This window comes from Mesoplodon bidens (assembly GCF_964165515.1).
Source record: "Mesoplodon bidens genome assembly, chromosome: 20".
Lineage (NCBI taxonomy): Eukaryota > Metazoa > Chordata > Mammalia > Artiodactyla > Ziphiidae > Mesoplodon > Mesoplodon bidens.
In genome coordinates this window covers 27,370,895-27,393,537 of record NC_138181.1, presented here as the reverse complement: position 1 = coordinate 27,393,537, position 22,643 = coordinate 27,370,895, and the positions used below count along the sequence as shown (strand labels likewise).

Sequence of the window (22,643 nt, the reverse complement as noted above, 5' to 3'; positions counted from 1 at the left end):
CGGGGCCGCGACGCCCCCTTCTGCTCCCGGAGCCCCGCACCCTGCGAGGCGCCGCCCGACTTTCCGGAGGCCAGGAACTCCGCCCGGGGCTGGCGCCCTTGACCTCCCGGGGCTGCACCGCGCCCGCCGCCCCGGGCATCCCGCCCCACGGTCCCCGCAGCCTCAGTCCAGGTGCAGAGCGGCCCGCAGGCGCGATGCTGGCGCTGTGGCTGCTGAGCTTCGGGCAGAAGCTGCTGCTCTGGGGCGGGTTGTGCGCGGCCTCCCTGGCGGGCGCCATCCTCACCCTGAACCTCCTGCGGATGGTGGCGAGCTACGCGTGGACATGGCAGCAGATGCGTGCGGTCCCAACCTTGGAGGGCGCCTACCCCTTCCTGGGACACGCGCTGATGTTAAAGCCGGACGCAAGAGGTAAGGGCCCGCGCCCAGGCCGGCCATGTCCCCGTCCCAGGGATGCGGGCTCCCGACCTGCGCCGCGCCGCCGGCCTCCTTACAGCCTGGACACCAGGGCTGGAGGTGCTGACGCTGGGAGAGAGAAGGATTTGTCACCCGCTGGAGGATGGAGTCCCAGTTCTATCCAGTTTCCCTATGACACCTGGCAAAATTGCTAGTGCCCTCCGTTCCCAACGAACTTTTTCTTTGTGTACAGCGTAGGTTGCAGTGTCTCTAAGCTTTTGTCCTGCATTTTTGCTTCTTCTCTTCCCACCTCCTACCTGCTCCTGCCTCAGAGCACTGCAGTCTTTGCTTCTGTCTTGGCTGTTAAATCCTTAAAGGCAGAAACTTCCCTGGAACAAGGCAAATCCTTAGAACTTAGAAATCTCTCTCTCTCTCTCCCTCTCTCTCTCCCTCTCTCTCTCTCTCTCTCCCTCTGTCTCCCTCTCTCTCTCTCTGTCTCTCCCTCTCTCTCTCTCTCTCCCCCCTCCCTCTCTCTCTCTCTCTCTCTCTCTCTCTCTCTCCCCCCACCTCTCTCTCCCCCTCTCACATTTATTTATATGAAAACCACATTTGTAAAATCATCTTGGATGATACTAAAAGCAGAGCTAACCTCCCCTTCTATCCTAAGGCTTTATAGTATTAAAAAATAATTATGTAGACATATCAACCCTCCCATCCCCCCAAAAGAAACAATATACTTGAGGAGTCTCATCATATTCTTTTTGGGAATTTTTCTAAGAATTGAAATCTCTATTGAATAAGACCTGTTTCAAAACACACTGTGAGTTGATTGGAATATTTAACATAATTCTCTTTGGAATTACTTTCTGAGTGAAGAGAATGACAGTGTACTCTCTTTTATAAAGGGACTTTTTAATCCGTCATACAAGTACTGGATTTTGGCAACAGGTAACCTTTTGCTCAATTTCCAGCTTTGCAACCAAGTTGTTAGATTTGGGGAAGTTGTTTGAAACTCTCTAAGTTAGAGGGGTTTTGTTTGTTTGTTTACCATTTACTTGTAAATGTAACCGTATTACAGAGTAATTTTAAGGATGAAATTTAATGCATGTGGTTTCTAGATCACTGTCTAGAACTTGGTTAGACTAAGTTAGTTAAAGTTGTCAGTCAGCCATTTATTGAGCCCTGCTTTGTGCCCAGCATTGAGCTCAGCAAAATTGGGGATATCAGAATATTCTGAGAAATACTCCCTGTTCTCAGCACCTTTGTCTCTTATACAGGAGGCTGTGCCTTTCATTTTGTGGCTACTGTCCAAATTCTGCCCTCAGTAACTCCACCTGGAGTATTGCAGTTGCTTTCCCATGAGCCCTTTGAACTCTAATCTCTTGCTTTTGCATCTATGTCAGCACCCGTCTTCCTCAGCTGCTACCTGCTATTGGACCTGATATCTTCAAACCACAGATTCAGACTTCCCTGTCTCCTCTGTCAGATGAGACCAAGGCAGGCAGTATATTAGCACGAAGCCAGATATTTTGATACTGTTGACCTGACCCAGCTCTTTTCATGGCAATATTACCAACTGTCATGACCAGAAGACATTTTGAAGAAGTGTGGTAATATGGTTAAGGTGGTGCATTCTGGGGTCTGACTGCCTTGGGTACAAAGCCAGATTCCACCATTTAGCAGCTCGGTGATATATTGGGCAAGTTGCTTAACTGTGCACAACTTCCTCAATTGTTTAATGACAGTAATAACAGCGTCCCTCCCCATATAACTGTGGTGAGGCACAAAAGACATAATACACCTGAAACCCTGAGCACTAGATCTGACATATAATAACCTGCCATAGCAAGTAAATATGACATAATGAATGTTATTTTAAGATTATTATTATTAGGTTTGGTGTGCAAAACGTGCAAACACTTTAAAAACTCACGACTATTGATTTAATTTTATATGCAGTGGACATCCCCAGCCTTAGCCCTTCTCCAACTTTGAACAACTTGCCCTGAAGCTCAGGGGTGGGTGAAGCTTAAGGATGGAAGAGGACCAGGGATGGACTGAGCACGGGCACATTTTTTGACATGGAAAAAGAGCTGAAGAGCTTAATTGTTCTGTTTTTTATGCCATACCAGTTTTTCCCCTTGCCCAAATTCCCACGTAAAAAAAAAAAAAAAAACCCTGTCAAAATCTCAAGCATCATATTAGTAGCCTCACAATGAGTTTAGGATGAATCCCACTGTTGTCAATTAGGCATTCCCATTGCCCAGGAGAAGCCCTGGATACCCATATATATGCCTCCCAACTAGCCTTCCCCTCCACAAAATTGGAAAGGAAGAAGTAAAACTGTTACTATTTGCAGATAACATGATATTATAGAAAACCCTCAAGACTCCAGCAAAAAAAATTATTAGAATAAACTACTTCAGTAAAGTTGCAGCATACAAAAATCAATATATAAAAATCAGTTGTGTTTCTATACACTAATAATGAACTATCAGAAAGAGGAATTAAGAAAACAATCCCATTTACAGTTGCGTCAAAAAGAATAAAATACCTAGGAATAAATTTAACCAAGGAATTAAAACAGGTGTACACTGAAAACTATGAGACACTGCTGAAATAAATTGAATAAGACACAAATAAATGGAAAGATATTCCATGTTCATGGATTGGAAGAATTAATATTGTTAAAATTTCCATACTATCCAGAGCAATTCTCAGATTCAATGCAATCCTTATCAAGCTTTCAATGACATTTGCCACAGAAATAGAATAGTACCAAATTTTGTGTGGAATACAAATGACCTCAAATAGCTAAAGCACTTTTGAGAAAGAAGAACAAAACTGAAGGCATCACGCTTCCTGATTTCAAGATATATTACAAAGCCATAGTAATCAAAACAGTATGGTATCGGTGTAAATGCAGACATATATATCAATGGAACAGAATAGAAACCCAGAAATAAACAGATGGTGGTCAATTAATTTACCACAAAGGATCCAAGAATACATAATGGGGAAAGGACAGACTCTCAATAAATGGTGTTGGGAAAACTGGACAGACACTTGCAAAAGAATAAAACTGGACCACTATCTTACACCACGCATGATAATAACTCAAAATTGATTAAAGACTTAAGTGTAAGACCTGAAGCCGTATACCTCATAGAAGAAAACATAAGTGGTAAGCTCCTTGATTTTTTGGATTTGACACCAAAAGCAAAGGCAACAAAAGCAAAAATAAACAACTGAGACTACATCAAATTAAAAAGCTTCTGCACAGCAAATAAAACCATTAAGAAAATGAAAAGGAAACCTACAAAATGGGATATATGATTTGCAAATCATATATCTAATAAGGGGTTAATATCCAAAATATATAAGGAACTCATACAAGTCAATAGCAAAAAACCCTGAACAATCTCATTTAAAAATGGGCAGAGGGTCTGAATAGACATTTTCCCAAAGAAGGCATACAGATGACCAACAGATACGTGAAAATGTGCTCAACATCACTACTCGTCAGGGAAATGCAAATAAAAACCACAATGGGACTTCACCTCACACTTTTTAGAATGGCTATAATCAAAAAGACAAGAAGTAACAAATTTTGGCAAGAGAGAAGGGAACTCTTGAGCACTGCTGGTGAAAATGTAAATTGCTGCAGCCACTGTGGAAAACAGTATGGGGATTCCTCAAAACATTAAAACATTAAAAATTGAACTACCATATGATCCATCAGTTTCACTTCTGGGTATATATACCAAGAAAATGAAAACCTTAACTTGAAAACATATATGCACGCCATGTACACTGCAATATTATTTACAGTAGCGAAGACATGGAAGCAACCTAAGTGTCTGTCACTGGACGAATGGATAAAGAAAATGTGGTACACACACACACAGGAATATTATTCAGTCATAAAAAAGAAGGAAATAGTGCCATTTGTGAAAACATGGATGAACCTTGAGGGCATAATGCTCAATGAAATAAGTCAGACAAAGCAAGGCAAGTATTGTGTGATCTCACTTCTGTGTGGAATCTAAAACAACAACAACAGCAAATATCTCTCTGGGAGATATTAAGTGACTTGTCCAAAGTAAAACAAAAACAAGAACCCCAAGGAATCAAAAGACACAATAAGGAACTTATTACAAAATTTTTGTCTCTTTAAAAATTATAATTGGAGTATAGTTGATTTACAATGTTGTGTTAATTTCATGTGTACAGCAAAGTGAGTCAGTTACACATATACATATACCCACTCTTTTTTAGATTCTTTTCCCATATAGGCCATTGCAGAGCACTAAGTAGAGTTCCCTGTGCTGTATCCTTATTAGACAAAATTCTTGTCTTGATTGAATTTAAGATTAAATATTTTCTCCCAGATTTTTTTCAGCAGATGATTCAGTACTCTGAAGAACACCGACACCTGCCACTGCTGAAACTCTGGCTCGGGCCCGTACCTCTGGTGTTCCTTTATAACGCAGAAAATGTGGAGGTGAGTATGTGGCAGATGTGATCAATATTCCACTATCTGTCTGATGGTGTGGGAATCTCATTAGATGTGGTCATCCTCTGGATTCACCTGCCTCTCCCCTCTCCCCTCAAGAAATGACTCTGCTTGGTTCCTAGTTTGTGGCAGGATCCAGGAATCATCTTGGACATTTTCCTTCAACTCCATTTAGTCCTCAAGACTGAGTGACAATTATACATTCAAAACTCTAATTGCATTTCTTTGAGGCACAGGAATGAAAATGAATCACAGAGAAATAACAATTATGAAATCTTGCTTTAAAAAGTAGTTGTGTTCTAGCCAGGTGTTCTTATAGCTGAAATTGTTTTGATGTCTATATCTCTCATTTTTTTTTTCTCTTTTGAAGGTAATTTTAACTAGTTCAAAGCACATTGACAAATCCTATATGTACAAGTTCCTAGAACCGTGGCTTGGCCTAGGACTTCTTACAAGGTACCTCAGTGGAAATTTGTAAAGCTGTCTTGTAGAAACAGTTACTTCTATGGGTAACTTGTTATTTCAGGAACTGACACAAGGTATTCTTCCAATAGCAAGATTGAAGTATTGGGAATTATGGGAGAAGCTGGAAGGAAAGGTCCAGCTAACAATGGGCCTTTGATAGATAGGGTGTATGGTAATCTCCAGCCACTCTATTCAATAATGATAATCACTAGTGTTCCAAGAAAAATGAGGAGGTACTGATGTATGAATGGAGTAAAGCCAAGGATAGTTTGGAGAAGGGAAATATTGAAAATATAATGAAAAAGGCAGTCACCCTCAGAGAAGTGTATCGAACACAGTACCCTCACTTCTTGAGTTGGCACCCAGAAACAGGACTCCATCCTCTGAGAGAGGGCCTAGCAAGAGAAAGGCAGGACCCTGGTGGGGACTTTGGAGAATTCAAAGATAGTAGAGATTAAAGAAAATCATGGAGCAGTGGATCATCTGAGGACTAAGATGTTGATAGAGGGGAGAAAAATTCTAATTCTTAGAAACTCAGAGCTTAGAAATTTAGAAAAATTCTTAAATGTTTCCATTTTTAATGAATACTCTTCTAAACATTAGTAATATAGAACAGTATCCAAAATATTCACATTCTGTAACTATACATGAGTCTTTGTCATTCTGACCAAAGCATTTGAGAATCTGTAGATTAAGCTGTTTCAGGAGAACTTGATGATGACTGTATTTATACTTTATTTGTTTCAGGTGTTGCTTCTTTTTTCTTTGTAACCGTGTATTTTATTTCTAGTACTGGAAACAAGTGGCGCTCTAGGAGAAAAATGTTGACACCCACTTTCCATTTTACAATTCTGGAAGATTTCTTAGATGTCATGAATGAACAAGCAAACATATTGGTTAATAAGCTTGAAAAATATGTCAACCAAGAAGCATTTAACTGCTTTTCTTACATCACTCTTTGTGCCTTAGATATAATCTGTGGTAAGTCTCACTGATTTATTTTTAAAGTTAGGATGTAATGATAAAATGGCACAAATAGAAAATAACAGTCCATAGGGTGGGGCGGGGTGGGGGAGAAAGGACATTGGGTTCTTCTGGAAGGTCCTATTGCTAAATTAGCCACCTGAGAAGCAGCAGCCATTCATAGGACTTTGGACAAGTGGTCACTGAGCCAACAAGACCAGAAGGCCCGAGGGAAGGAGGGGCAGGAACTGGGAGTAGGAGAGGCAGAAGATACAAGAGAAGAGGGGAAAGAACAATTCTACAATATATATGAACAGAATAGGACATAACGTCTTTGTTCAAGTGTCTGCCACTGGAAAAGGTACCCAAGATATGTGCATGAATTGAATGGTTGCTTCTCACTATATTTTGCAGAAACAGCTATGGGGAAGAACATTGGTGCTCAAAGCAACGATGATTCCGAGTATGTTCAAGCAGTTTATAGGTAAATGAAGTCCTAATTATTTCTAAAATTGTTATTGGGAATTCCCTGACAGTCCAGTGGTTAGGACTCCGTGCTTTCACTGTCGAGGGCCCAGGTTCTATCCCTGGCCAGGGAACTAAGGTCCCTCAAGCTGTGTGGTGTGGCCCCAAAAAATAAAATAAAATTGTTATTGATCAGGGCTTTAAAAAATTCTTGCTAATAATTTCTGTCTGTACTGTAGCTTTTTCATAATTTCAAAGTGAAACATTATACTAAAAATTAACCTAATCATTTAAGCATATGTTTCAACAGTACAGGAATGGTTATGGCACATCCAGATTATGCAGTAATTTTAAATGACTATTTTATAATATATCGAGAGATTACATTATGATGCTAAGTGATAAAAGAAAGACATAAATTTTTTTGTAGTTTGATAACCACTAGGTATAAAAAAAGTATTCATAGAAAAAGCTAGGAGATACTATACCAAAATGTTAGCTGCAGTTATTATTATTTTGTGTGTGTGCTCTCTTTCTTATTGTGGTTTTGTTGTGATTCATTCTCCTTTCCTATATTTTCTGCACTGAGTATGTATTACTTTTTAATTGAAATAATCAACTTTACTTTTAAAATTGCTTGTGATTCTTCAGCTATTAAGGGGCAGGGCCAGGATTTGACTCAATGCATCCTGTCTTTAAGTCCACGGCTCATTTCACTTCATCTTAACAACTACTTGTTGAGCATCTATCATCTGCCATTCACTTGCACAAGGTACTGACTAGTTTTACATGGGCACATGAAACAGAACAGCAGGGGAGACAGGCATTGAAGCAAATGAATATAAACTTTTAAATTATAATAATTGCTTAGAAAGAAAAGATCAAGTTGATATGAGAGAGGAAAACAGGGATGTGTTTTACAGAAACAGGAAAGGTCAGGAAAGGTCTTCTCTGAGAAATTGGCATCTAAGCTGGTCATGAAGGAGGAGGTCGTGTAGAGGTCTTTCTGCTTCTCACTGGGAATAATGAGGGTGGTGCTCGCTATGTGACAGATGGGTATTTAATGAGCACTTTTCTGTGGAAGAGGGCAACCCGTTGTTTACTGGCGCTACGGAGGAGTGAGAAAGCAAATGAGTGGACATTATAAAGAGGAAGATTTCATATCAGCTTGTGCTACAAGAGCCACAGGCAGCCTGAGGTGGTCAAGAACTCTCCCTGGAGAAAAAGCAGCAGAGATCAGATGACCGTTTAGTAAGGATGTTTTATAACAGATTCTTCATTCCTCTAAAGAACCCATCAAATGCTTAAGCTTCACTGGATGTGTAATACCCCATGCCTTCATTGTTGAGTGTAAAGCCTGGATCTTAGTAGCCTCTAAGACGAATCATTATCATCCCTACATATTACCCTCATTGAGAGCGGGCATCAATTAGGTGCTCAAGAAATACACATTTTCAGTGTATCAGCTGATGTGTTTTTATCCTATTTATAGGATGAGTGATTCAATACATCAAAGAATGAAGATGCCCTGGCTCTGGCTTGACATTTTGTTCTTTATACTTAAAGATGGATGGGAACACAAAAGGAGCCTGAAAATTCTACATAATTTTACCAAAAATGTAAGCCCTTGTTTTTTTAAATTGTGATAAAATAAGCACAACATAAAATTTACCATTAACTGCACTCCCAGTGTTCTGAAACCATCACCACTCTCCATTTCTAGATCTTTTATATGTCCAAGATTTTTATGCTGTGTTAACATACCCTGGAGCCTGTGTCTCATAAAATAAAAATTGAATAATAATGTAAAGAAGGAGACAGTGTGATTACATTTTAATTATGTACTCACCAAATATTAATTAAACACTTGTTAGGTGCCAAACACTGTACCAAGTGTTAAAAACATAAATAAGTAAGATATGTATGTCCCCTAAAAGAGGTTAGTCTAGTAGAGGAGGTTGTCTATTAAAAAAATTACAAACTGTGATATGAAGTATAAATATTTATTAATAACCAGGGTGCTATATTGAATGAATAAAGAGGGGATCCATGTTATGAGAGTCTTATGGAAAATGTTTGGATTAGGCAGTAGCTTTCAAAGGCAAAGGGCATTTATAGCAGTATCTCAAGTTGGAAGGGATTAAAATTAAGTAGATGTCACTATTTTACTTCCAATTAAAAAATAACAAGGAGACAGTGGTATTGTTTCAGATATAAGATGTCGGTCTTGTGTTAAACATGTGCTTTTGACAAAGCAATATTTAATTGAAAATATACATCAAATTATGATGTAAATGTACTGATAAAAGTACCAATTTAAATATACCCTCTCTTTGCTGTCAGTTTCGGTTTAAACTATATTGGCATTGCTTCCTTACAGTGAGGTACAGCCTGTCACCAACAGATCATGTGGTTCCCAGTCAGGCAACGTCGGATGAATGAGGTGTTGGGTTGAGGTGGCCACAGTGGAGGACAGAGTTACCTCCATTACTGGGCAGTAGGCGAACGACCAAATGTTTCTTCAAATTACATGCATTACTATCAATATCAATAATTAATGGAGTCCACGTTGGATGGACAATATTATTTATTTAATAAATATTGAAAATTGCATACTGAGTGCCAGGCCTTAGGGGGTTCCCCCAAGAATGAAAGGAGATACGGTGTTTTGTCCTCAAAGCACTTAGGATCTATTCATTCAAATCACTTAGTAGCAGGTTTGGTCAACTGCCTGATAGGAGAAGAAAGCTGAAATGTATAGCCAAATTAAGTTTATGGGCTTTAATTCTTTTATTCATTCAGAAAAGATCTAAGGAACGTCCTTAAAATGCCAGGCAGTGTTCTAAGGGTTGGAATTATATCAATGAACAAAGGACAAATTTGCTGCCACATGGATGGTACATTCATGCATTATATTATATAGCAAGTATACTATAATGTCAGGTGGTAAGTGAAATGGAAAAAAAATAAAGTAAGGTTAGGAAGATAGTGAGTGCTAGGGACCAGGTTAGCAGTGATCTGGGAAGGTCTTTCTGATGGTGTGAGAAGGGGCCAAGACCTTAAAAGGAGGGAGGGAGTCAGCCACACTGGCATCTGAAGAAAGAGAAATCTAGGCAGCAGGAACAGCAAGCACATAGGGTGAACTGACTGATCTTTTCTCCAATGCAACTTGTAATGAGAGCAATCCATAATTAGTCTGTTATATAATGATTGCATTCTCTCCACCACCTAAACTTTTTCTCATTAGCTCATCCAAATCTCTAAGGCACCACTTAGGGGACTACTAACTCTATTCCGTGTTAGAAAGATGGCAGAAATAGCACTTGAATATACTGAATTTGTCTAACATTAAATTTGTTTTTAAAAGTCTTATCAAATAATGCCCTAAAATGTTAACAGGAAGCTTCACTATATTTTCCACAAGAGCCTAAGTTATTGTTGAGTTAGAACAGGAAAGGTTTCATGGGAAAAATCCATGAAAGAAGCTAGTATATTTTCATAAGAAAATATATTATGAGACTACATCAAATTCCAAACAAGAGCATATGATTGTTTAAATGACACAGGTCATCACTGAACGGGCCAATGAAATGAAGAGACGTGAAGAAGGCAGAAGTAATGACAAGGACTTTCCTCCAATCAATAATAAACGCAGGGGTTTTCTTGACTTGCTTTTAAATGTGACTGATGACCAAGGGAACAAGCTGAGTTACGAAGAGATTCGAGAAGAAGTTGACACCTTTATGTTTGAGGTATTTTATCTCATCACGTTATTTTCAGGTATCATTAAACAAAATGCAGTTCTTTTCTAGAATCTTTAGCATTATTTTTTAAAGTTTATTCAAGTTTTAAAGTAGCTTCATATAACTGAGGATGAGTCGCTACATTATAATTAGAAATTACAAAATGTAAGAACCTGATTAAGTACCAGACCAGCTTTCTTCTTCAGAAAAAGCCTTTGACTCGTGGTGAGTATAGCACTAGACACAGTGTTTTCTCAGGAAAACCTAAAACCCATTGGATTTTTCCAAGTAGAAAAGAAGTCAGAAATTGCTCTCATTCCCTATATTGCTTCATGCTTTTTAAAAATCTCTGAAACCCACAAGTCTGTCTTTTCACTACCTCCCTTTTGAAGTTCTAGCAAATGAGTGCTTAGCTCTTGCTTTGAGCTGCCCAAACTAGAGAAGATAGCAAGAGCCCTCCGACAGAGAATTTAACTAGTTTGTGATTCTAAAGGGATTTCTGACCTTCAAATAATGAAAAGAGGGCTTCCCTGGTGGCGCAGTGGTTGAGAGTCCGCCTGCCGATGCAGGGGACACGGGTTCGTGCCCCCGTCTGGGAAGATCCCACATGCCGCGGAGTGGCTGGGTCCGTGAGCCATGGCCGCTGAGCCTGCGCGTCTGGAGCCTGTGCTCCGCAACGGGAGAGGCCACAACAGTGAGAGGGCCGCGTACCGCAAAAAAAAAAAAAAAAAAAAAAAAAAAAAATAATAATAATAATAATAATAATGAAAAGAAAGATGCAGTTTTTACAAAAGGTAATTCTAGCATTATTAAATACTACAAAGAGTGAATCTCTCAGTGTGTGGATTGCCAAATAAAGATGAAGAAATGGTTTTAAAAAGCTCCCTGTGGTAATATGCTGGAAGTGGAGGAAAGTGGAGGGCATGGGTGGTTTTGGATGGCTCAGTACACGCCAGCCATGGATGGCGTGAGCAGCCCTGCTTGCAGGCACCTGGGTACAGCGTACCTCTGGGTACAGTGTACCTCTGGGTATACTGCCAGATTGCACATTCTCCCGGGGGCACAGTATAGGAAAGCAAGCTGTGTCAAGGGTCCCTAGACCTGAGTTCTCATTCTGGCTCCATGCTGCCTAGCCTTATGAGATGGTGCCAATCATCTCAGATCTCTGTCACAGCTTCCCTGTGTATAAAATAGAGAGATGGATTAGATCAGTGGTTTTAAACTTCTTTTTTAAGCAGACCGCTTCATTGAAAAGAAATTTTATGCAGAAAATGGACATCTAAATTATCTAAAAAGTGGAGCAGTGTTGGGGCTTCCCTGGTGGCAGAGTGGTTGAGAATCCACCTGTCAAGGCAGAGGACACGGGTTCGAGCCCTGGTCCGGGAAGATCCCACATGCCGCGGAGCAACTAAGCCCGTGCGCCACAACTACTGAGCCTACGCTCTAGAGCCCACAAGCCACAACTACTGAAGCCCGTAAGCCTAGAGCTGTGCCAGCAACAAGAGAAGCCACCGCAATGAGAAGCCTGTGCACCACAACGAAGAGTAGCCCGTTTGCTGCAACTAGAGAAAACCCGTGGGCAGCAACAAAGACCCAATGTAGCCAAAATAAATAAATAAATAAATTCATTTTTTTTTTAAAAAGTGGAGCAGCGTTAAGCTGGGGTCTCTGGGGCCAAATCCCACCTCTAACCTGCACTAGAGGTGGGACCTCGGGTAACTCATGGAGCCTTTCTGGGCTTTGGTATCCTCAGTTATAGCACGGGCCTCGCAGGATAATTTTAAGGATTAGATGAGTGATTTTTTAAAGCGCACGAAGAATCTTGCCTGGCACATGGGAAGGGTGTGGTGGATATTGGCTATTATCATTTGATGTTAAAGTGGAGAGACCGTCTCACATCTCCGCCCTGCATACACACGTACACACACATGCCCACATACATACACTCTCATGCACACATGCACACACACATCCTTCTCCTACCAAAAACCTCTCACTTTCATGAAAACAACCAGAATAATGATCTGTTTCTTCCAGCTCTAACACTGTTTGAAATTCTGCGTTTTTTCTTCTTTGCATCAAATAGGAGACACACCTCGTATGATTATAATACTGTGACCTCCTCCATAAAGAGGTTGCAGGTTATTACGACCACACCTTTCCTGCCCCACGTGCCGACCACTGGATACTAAGGTTTCTGCCCCTGCCCTGTCCCACCAGCCTGCTTCTATAAACTGTGTGCTTTGTGCTTTGCTTAGTCCTGCTTTCTTCGGGTAGCAGACACGTGGAAGTAGGAAGTTCAGCAGACGTCTCTTACACATTTGGATCAGGCTTCCACTTATAAATTCAAGAGAAGTTATTAAGAATTATTTAGCAGGAGCACTTCCTCCTGTGACTTTGCTAAACAACTGAGTGAAATGGGCCAGATCTGGTCCGGAGCTCAGGGTAGTTTCTGTGAAGGAACAGCAAGCCTGAGAAGAGGCAATGACACCAATATCAGAGACTTGGAAAATATATATTTTATAAAATTGCAGAATAAACCTCAAAAAATTCAAGTTAGAAGCTGTTTTATGAAGCAAGTGCTTTGGAGATTTCTGCCCAGAGAAAGAAAAGTTATAACCATCACTTGTGTTGCATAGGGAAAATGGAAAAGTGAGAAGTTCCACAGAGGAAACAATTTGTTTTCTGTTTAGTTCTCCTAAAAGTCTTATTCATAGAGTTATAATATTATTATTGATTTTCCAAACTTTTTTTTTCTGCAGAACTCATGTAAAAAAATTCTCAGTCTGTTTTTAATCTCTAAAATGTAAATATCTGTATCAAGTATTTCACAGAGTTTTTCTGAAGGATAATTGAATTAGTTTCTGCAAAGTACTTAGTATTTTGCCTAAAGCTCAGCAAGTATCACGGGAGGCTATTTATCAACTTCTTGACCTGCAGGATTTACTCAGAACCACACATAGACACCCTGGCGTCCAGGGTTGACAGGTAAAGCCTACGTTACAAATGCTAGGAGGTGGAGGAGTACAGATCTGGTAAACTGGCTCATGAAAGTCAGACTTTTTCCCCTTAAAACCAGTCTAGAGCTCCTAGTTCCCTTGGAAGGCCCCCTTATTAGCACAGCCTAGCCATTTCTCACCACGTATGCAACTCTGTGTAGTGCTGAAACATCTATCTGAGCATTAGCGTTCCCTTTGAAGGGACTGTTTCATTTGTCTGTTTCTCACCAAGGTGAAATGCTGTACCACGTTAATTCATTCTGTTTGGAGTCACGGTGCAGCTGTCAAATCCAGAGACAATTCAAAATAGAGCGCTCTCTTCTCATCTTTGCAATACTACTCTGCTAAGTTATGTTTTCCTTACACTTGTAGGGTCACGATACGACCGCAGCTGCAATAAACTTGTCCTTATATCTACTGGGTTCGTATCCAGAAGTCCAGCAGAAAGTGGACAATGAACTGGAGGAAGTGTTTGGTATGTTTTGTCCCTTCACTAGTTACACGGTGGGTACCATGTCCATGAAAGCAAGTATGTGCTTGCTCATGAAGGATAAACAGCAGGGCCCGTTCTAAACATACAGCAACAAGCAGGAAGGCTCCCCTATGGGATCCCTGCCAGTCCCCGTCTTCTTAGCAAAGCCTTATTAATCGCTTACAGAATACAGGCATTTGCTAATTGCATGGCATGTGACTGCACTGGGCTAGATGCTGGGGATGCACAGATAAATGTTACTGTCCTCAAGCACCTCACTGCTTAATAGATGAAGCAGACATATCTACACAAAGCATTGAGTCATGGGGTCAAGGAAAACTGTTTCCTACAGCATTGCATCTGGCCACGAATAAGAGAAAAGATGCATTAATCCGGTAGGACAAACTTTTCTATTACACAACCAGCAGTCCGCAGGTAAGCTGTCCTAGGCTGATGCCAGCAGTGATGTCACTGGAGTCCCAGCACCCCAAAAGCAAACTCTGTCCCATTAATCAGCCACTCTCCTCTCTTCCCCCAGCCCCTGGCAACTGCTACGTTACTGTCGGTCTCTATGGATTTACACCTGTTCTGAATACTTCCTATAAATGGAATCCCACAACATGTGACTGTTGGTGTCTGGTTTCTTTTACTGAACAGATCTCATTTTATTTTGATTATGGGTAATACCAGAAACTCTACTTTAGCTGTAGGTATTTAACATGTTTTGATGCATGTATTCTTCTTCAATGTCCCATCCCTCAAGCTCAAATAATCCTTTCCTTGTTATCTCATGTATTTACTTAAAACCAGGGAGATCGGATCGTCCTCCTACCTTAGATGACCTGAAGAAACTTAAGTATCTGGAATGTGTTGTTAAAGAGAGCCTTCGCCTTTTCCCTTCTGTTCCTTTCTTTGCCCGTCACCTTAATGAAGACTGTGAAGTTGGTAAGAGTTCTATGATTTGAATAGGAGGGAGAGTGGATTAGTTTAATGTCTGTCTTGCTCCATCCTCATGGCCTGTCGACTACTTCTTGACAGCAGGTTACAAAATCGTGAAAGGCTCCCAAGTAATCATCATGCCCTATGCACTGCACAGAGACCCAAGGTACTTCCCCAATCCTGAGGAGTTCAAGCCAGAACGGTTCTTTCCCGAGAATTCGAAAGGACGTCATTCATACGCATATGTGCCCTTCTCTGCTGGACCCCGAAACTGTATAGGTTTGTATCTGTCAGAACTTGTTTGACCTTTCAGGCCTGCAGAGTAGGGGGTTTCACACAAAAATTTCTTGAGATGTAGCAGCCCATAGGCAACTGTCTTAAAAAAAACTGGCTTCCTCTTCCCTCCACTTTACTATACATTATTGTTTTAAAATATGACTGTCATAAAGTGTATTAGTTTGCTAGGGCAGCCATAACAAGGTACCCACACACTGGGTGGCTTAAACCACAGGAATTTATTTTCTCCCAATTCTGAAGCTAGAAGTCCAAGATCGAGGTATCAGCAGGATTGGTAATAAATACCTGCTTAGCTTGTAAGTGATCTTCTTCCCCCTATGTCCCTACATGGTCTTTCCTCTGCGTGTGTCTGTGTCCTAATCTCTTCTTTTTATAGGGACCACCAGTCAGATTGGATTAGGGTCCACCCATCTGATTATTTTATTTTTGACCATTTTAATTTAATTACTTCTTTAAAGTTCCCATCTCCAAATAGTCATATTTTGAGATACTGAGGTTTAGGACTTCAACCTATGAATTTGGGGGGACACAATTTAGCCCATAACATAAAGCATAAATAGTTTCATGGTAGAGTTTGAAAATGTTGTAGCTTTTAGATTAAAATAGAACATACTTTATATGGTACAAAACTTATTCATAACAGTTAGTTATATTTAGCTTAATTTCTGTGTTTGTTGATTTTAAGAACTGCATTTTGAAAAACCAAAACACAAAATGCTTACCACAAGGCCAGATGAAGTGCTTAAGCAAAGTGAATGCACATCACCATGCATTATAAACACTTTCAGCTTCAGAATCTCTAGCATTTTATCATTTATGTAAATGCAGACATTCGTAAATTAAGGCCAGATTTAAATGGATGAATCTGACGCTTATTTAGTACCTCTCGAGTAAATTAAATTTAAGTTAAAGGCCCAAATAAGAAATCAGTCGAGAGTAGTGATTCTCATGCTTAAACGAGCCCAGGATTCATCTCAGGTTTTGCTAAAATACAAATACCTGGCCCAATTCAGCTGTTCAGATGCACTGGGTGGGAACAGGATGGGCACTCAAGAATCTTCATGTTTTACAAGCAACCCAAGTGATTCTGATTCTCCCAGGGCCCACTGCAAAAATATAAAATTGCTTGCTTCCTCTAACTGGACTTGTGATTTCTCACATTTGAGATATACCTATCATTAAAGTGTTGCTATTTACATTCATTTGAAGGTCAAAAGTTTGCCATGATGGAAGAAAAGACCATTCTTTCCTGCATCCTGAGGCATTTTTGGGTAGAATCCAACCAAAAAAGAGAAGAACTTGGTCTGGCAGGAGAACTGATTCTTCGTCCAAGTAATGGCATCTGGATCAAGTTGAAGAGGAGAAACACAAATGAATCCTAACTATACTATTGGGCTGCTCTCTTACCACAAAAAGGTCTTTCTTTAAAGGAAGCTTTGCATTTACAATTCGTAGATCATGAACTCAATATTCTTAATCCCTAAGCCTAATTTTTTTCTTGTCCCCACTTACCTTGGGGTCAAGTCTACCAAAGCGAGAGTTTTCATATCTCCATCACCATCATAGCTCTGACCCCTGGTCTTGATCCCAAAAGTAAACTGATGACTGTACCCAAATAAACACATAAAAGCTTCTCAACAGAGGGATCCACAGGCCAATCCAATTTCAATCAATGGACCCAAAGGATATAATTTAATTGAAGTTCCAGAATATTTTTAAGGCATTCTTGTAGACTCAGGAACATATACATTCATGTATATATATACATTTGTTTGAAAAGGGTGAGTAATTAAGTACTTAGACATAAGGAGCTTACGTTTCAAGAATTATATCAGTGGCATCAATTATGAGAAGAATAACCATTATGATACTTTTCAGATTTAATCATCTACAGCACATCATTTATAAGTTGACTCAGAGGTTCTGTTCCTATTTCCCTTTGGACGGTGTACTTATAGCCTTCCTTTCATTCCTCAGAGCATCACAATTACCTTTTTATATCATGTATTATTGGAAAAGATTCCTCTTGGTAATCTCGCATCCCTCACAGTGATTCAGGGAGTTGATTTATGGCTTTTGGAGCTTGAAGGACCTTAGAGTTTATCAAGTTATGCCATGGGCTCTCCCTATCCACGAATTCTGAATCCATGGATTCAACGAATGGCTGATCGAAAATATTTGAAAAAGAATTCCAGAAAGTTCCAAAAAGCAAAGCTATTTACATAGCATTTACATTGTATTAGGTATCATAAGTAATCTAGAGATGATTTAAAGTATACAGTTGGAGGTTCAAGAGGGTGGAGTAGGAGGACGTGCACTCACTCTCTCTTGTGAGGGCACCGGAATCACAACTAACTGCTGAACAGTCATCGACAGGAAGACACTGGAACTCACCAAAAAAGATACCCCACATCCAAAGACAAAGGAGAAGCCCCAGTGAGAGGGTAGGAGGGGCACAATCACAATAAAATCAAATCCCATAACCGCTGGGTGGGTGACTCAGAAACTGGAGAACAGTTATATCACAGAAGTCCACCCACTGGAGTGAAGGTTCTGAGACCCACGCCAGGCTTCCCAACCTGGGGGTACAGTAATGGAAGGAGAAATTCCCAGATAATCAGACTTTGAAGGCTAGTGGGATTTGATTGCAGGACTTCGACAGGAATGGGGGAAACAGAGACTCCACTCTTGGAGGGCACACACAAAGTAGTGTGCGCATCAGGACCCAGGGGAAGGAGCAGTGACCCCATAGGAGACTGAACCAGACCTATCTGCTAGTGTTAGAGGGTGTCCTGCAGAGGTGGGGGTGGTGGCTGTGGCTTACCGTAGGGACAAGGACACTGGCAGCAGAAGTTCTGGGAAGTGCTCCTTGGCATGAGCCCCCCAGAGTCCACCATTAGCCCCACCAAAGGGCCTGCAGGCTCCAGTGCTGGGTCACCTCAGGCCAAACAAGCAACAGGGAGAGAACTCAGCCCCACCCAACAGCAGACAAGCAGATTAAAGTTTTACTGAGCTCCGCCCACCAGAGCAGCACCCAGCTCTACCCACCACCAGTCCCTCCCACCAGGAAGCTTGCACAAGCCTCTTAGATAGCCTCAGCCACCAGAGGGCAGACAGCAGAAGCAAGAAGAACTACAATCCTGCAGGCTGTGGAATGAAAACCACATTCACAGAAAGACAGACAAAATGAAAAGGCAGAGGGCTATGTACCAGATGAAGGAACAAGATAAAGCCCCAGAAAAACAATTAAATGAAGTGGAGATAGGGAACCTTCCAGAAAAAGAATTCAGAATAATGATAGTCCAGGAAGCACAGAGAGTCCCAGGCAGGATTAACCCAAGGAGAAACATGATGAGACACATAGTGATCAAACTGATAAGAATTAAAGACAAAGAAAAATTATTAAAAGCAACAAGAGAAAAATGACAAATAAAATACAAGGGAACTCCCATAAGGTTAACAGCTGATTTCTCAGCAGAAACCTTACAAGCCAGAAGGGAGTGGCATGATATATTTAAAGTGACATACAATGGAGAAAAGACAGTCTCTTCAATAAGCGTTGCTGGGAAAACTGGACAGCTACATGTAAAAGAATGAAATTAGAATGCTCTGTAACACCATACACAAAAATAAATTCAAAATGGATTAAAGACCTAAATGTAAGACCGGACACTATAAAACTCCTAGAGGAGGGCTTCCCTGGTGGCGCAGTGGTTGAGAGTCCGCCTGCCGATGCAGCAGACACGGGTTCGTGCCCCGGTCTGGGAGGATCCCACATGCTGCGGAGCGGCTGGGCCCGTGAGCCATGGCTGTTGAGCCTGCGCGTCCGGAGCCTGTGCTCCGCAACGGGAGAGGCCACAACAGTGAGAGGCCCGCATACCGCAAAAAAAAAAAAAAAAAAAAAAAAAAAACTCCTAGAGGAAAACATAGGAAGAACACTCTCTGACATAAATCACAGCAAATCTTTTTTGACCCACCTCCTAGAGTAATAGAAATAAAAACAAAAATAAACAAGTAGGGAGCTTCCCTGGTGGCACAGTGGTTAAGAATCTGCCTGCCAATGCAGGGGACACAGGTTCGAGCCCTGGTCTGGGAAGACCCCACATGCTGCGGAGCAACTAAGCCCATGTGCCACAACTACCGAGCCCGCATGCCATAACTACTGAAGCCCGTGCACCTAGAGCCCATGCTCCTCAACAAGAGAAGCCACTGCAATGAGAAGCCCGTGCACCACAATGAAGAGTAAGCCCCGCTCGCCGCAACTAGAGAAAGCCCACGCACAGCAACACCCAACGCAGCCAAAAATAAATAAATTAAATAAATAAATTTATTAAAAACAAACAAGAAAACCAGATGGGACCTAATGAAACAAAAGCTTTTGCACAGCAAAGGAAACTATAAACAAGATGAAAAGACAATCCTCAGAATGGAAGAAAATACTTGCAAATGAATCAACGGACAATGGATTAATCTCCAGAATATATAGACACTTCATGCAGCTCAATATTAAAAAAACTAACAACCCGGGCTTCCCTGGTGGCGCAGTGGTTGAGAGTCCGCCTGCCAATGCAGGGGACACAGGTTCGTGCCCCGGTCCGGGAGGATCCCACATGCTGCGGGGCGGCTGGGCCCGTGAGCCATGGCTGCTGAGCCTGTGCGTCCGGAGCCTGTGCTCCGCAACGGGAGAGGCCACAACAGTGAGAGGCCCGTGTATCGCAAAAAACAAAAATAAAAACAACAACAACAAAAAACAAAAAAACAAACTTTCATTAAACCGTGAGCCACTTTCATTCACATCACATATAAACGGGCATTCAGTAAACGTCCAATGAATGAGTACATCTTTATTCTCAAGATGAAGCAATGGCAGCTCAAAGAAGTAGAGAGATTGGTTCAAGGTCACTGGCAAGGCCAGAGCCAGGACTAAGCTTGCACTCATATCCCAGGTTATGTCTTCTAGGTTGGTATCATGTTGTCTCATGTTATGAGGAAGATAAAATATGACAGGAGCATGTATAACAATTATTCGTTATTTTCACTGTTATCTAAAGCAGTGGTTTTTCAATGGGAGACACTCCCACCCAGGGGACATTTGGTAACATCTGGAGACATTTTTGGTTGCCACACCTGGGCAATGGGGTGCTAGTGGGTAGAAGCCAGGGATGTTGCTAAACATCCTACAATGCACAGGACAGCCCCTTACATCATAGAATTATCTGGCCCAAATATCAGTAATGGCAGGGTTGAAACCCTGATCTAAGGTCAGCATTGAAACTTTGTCATGAAAAGGGGATATTTCAGGGACAGCAAGAAAGAGGGTGCAGGACATGGGAGTCTGTGTGTTTTTCCAAAGCAAGTCTTGACAAGAAAGAAGGAACTCCAAGAGAAGGCTGACCGTGGCTGTGACTGAGAAGGGGTCACCAGTACACGTGTGTGGCTTTCCCTGTCCCAGACAGAGGAGTTTAGGTTACCAATGATCCCAGCTTCTGACTTGTTCTTGGGTCCAGTAATTCCCCATTTTCATGAAGGTTCAAAAGCATTTTATTTCACTGGGAAGAATAAAGCTTTTTTGAATAGTTTTAAATGAATGAATTAATTATTTTTTTGGCTGCGTTGGGTCTTTGTTGCTGCACGTGGGCTTCCTCTAGTTGCGGCGAGTGGGGGCTACTCTTCTTTGAGGTGCGCGGGCTTCTCACTGTGGTGGCTTCTCTTGTTGCGGAGCACAGGATCTAGGCATGTGGGCTTCAGTAGTTGTGGCTCGTGGGCTCTAGAGCGCAGGCTCAGTAGCTGTGGCACACGGGCTTAGTTGCTCTGCGGCATGTGGGATCTTCCTGGACCAGGGCTTGAACCCGTGCCCCCTGAATTGGCAGGAGGATTCTTAACCACTGTGCCACCAGGGAAGTCAATAAAAGCTTTAAGATAAAAGTAGTCAACATTAGAGTTCTAAACTGCAATGCATTAGTTGAAAATAATTTTTAGAATACTTGGTATCAGTGTGAAAAGATGGTCCATTTGATCTCAAAGAGTTTCTATGTAGTTAAGACTCTTATTCTACTTTTATTTGACTGGACAAAAATATTTTGGAATCCTTATATTATTTCAAAGGCTTTAGAGATTTCACTAACTAGCTATACCAAATTTAGGAAAATATTATTTGGTTTCCCACTGAAGTATATCTCTCATTAGAGTCTTTCTGTTTCTCTCAATAGAGTTGGAGGGTTATCATTATAATCTTTGTAATGAGGCTTTAGGATAGAGATGGGGTTTCATGGAGTAAACAATACAGGGATATAAGGACCTTACATAATCTCACATATCAGTTTTCCATGAAAAGCTTTCTTGGCATTAATTTTCTATTTTATGTTCGAGCTTCATAAAAAAACAGTGCATTATAGATACGTGCTTTTTGTGTAGCAGGAATGTACTTTCATTTTTATTTTGTTTATTTATTTTTGGCTGTGCTGCATTGGATCGTAGTTCCCCAACCAGGGATCAAACCCATGCCCCCTGCATTGGAAGCGCGGAGTCTTAACCGCTGGACCACCAGGGAATTCCCTGGAATGTACTTCTAAATGGGAAACTCAAGAAAGCAACTAAGGACTCTTTATGTCAAGATAGGCCAGAAAGCACTGGTAGCAGATCAAATAAAAGTATCTGAATAACTGCCTTCCAGATAGAATGTTACAATAGTTCCTTAGCATTTTGCATAAAGACGACTTCTAAGTTCAAATCCCCCTTAACTTTCTACCCCAGGGAACAAAAATGCTGGCTTCTCTCTTCTCAAAAAGTCTCCAACTAGTCTATATGGGGCTAAGCTTCAAATTTACCTTTTCCTTACTGTCTCCTTCAGTAAGTTCTATTTCCCCCATACATCCCTTCCTGTAAGAGCTTTGAAAGGACCTTCCAGTGTTCCTGATCTGGGGTCATCTTTCTACACAGGCATTTGGCCACCAGGCACTGGCTATTCCACACCTTCAGAAACCGTTCAGATAACAGCAACGTTGTTATGATAGACATAAAATGAGATTGTCTCTCTCTGTCTCCAAATATTGAAATAAGCCAAGTAAACTGGCAACACTTTCTAGATTTGGAAGATCACACTCATATCAGCAATACTGTCCCTGAACAAAACACAATATTTCCTCTGGTACCTATAACTTCAGCAAGATCTGAAATGGGGACTGACTTGTCGTTTTATTCTTCTCTTTGTCTTCAGAATATTTTTTTAAAATCATGACTCCATTTATAAACCTAAGATCTTGTTTTGCTTTTCTCTGGAAAACATGAAGTCTTCTCTGAACCGTAACATCTTTCTCTAAAATTTACTTAACTCAAACGTATTTTAAAAGGTTTTACATTTTTTATTTCTTTTAGGTTTTCAGGGGACCACA

The 22,643-nt window shown here is 41.0% G+C and overlaps 1 protein-coding gene and 1 long non-coding RNA gene across 3 annotated transcripts in view; one reads left to right on the top strand and one right to left on the bottom strand.

The window, feature by feature from the left end:
* The window catches only part of LOC308608155, a 53,610-nt gene that overhangs the window by 1,999 nt on the left and 28,968 nt on the right, over positions 1-22,643 (bottom strand). The window lies entirely within an intron of this gene.
* On the top strand, positions 154-16,898 carry CYP4V2 (cytochrome P450 family 4 subfamily V member 2). 2 transcript variants are annotated; one of them, XM_081220859.1, is made up of 11 exons: positions 154-408; positions 4,785-4,897; positions 5,280-5,365; positions 6,165-6,355; positions 6,752-6,821; positions 8,295-8,421; positions 10,369-10,554; positions 13,917-14,019; positions 14,827-14,961; positions 15,058-15,234; positions 16,462-16,898. In XM_081220859.1, the coding sequence occupies exons 1-11, from the start codon at positions 195-197 to the stop codon at positions 16,632-16,634; spliced, it is 1,575 nt and encodes a 524-aa protein (XP_081076985.1). In that variant the 5' UTR covers positions 154-194; the 3' UTR covers positions 16,635-16,898. The 2 variants fall into 2 exon arrangements, with proteins under 2 accessions (XP_081076985.1, XP_081076984.1); XM_081220858.1 differs by having other exon boundaries at positions 159-408; positions 15,055-15,234.

Coding starts and splice junctions, on each gene's coding strand:
- CYP4V2 (XM_081220858.1), top strand. CDS start 195: ATGCTGGCGCTGTGGCTGCTGAGCTTCGGGCAGAAGCTGCTGCTCTGG. Junction 6,822..8,294: donor TATGTTCAAGCAGTTTATAG/GTAAATGAAGTC, acceptor TCCTATTTATAG/GATGAGTGATTCAATACATC. Junction 8,422..10,368: donor TACATAATTTTACCAAAAAT/GTAAGCCCTTGT, acceptor TAAATGACACAG/GTCATCACTGAACGGGCCAA.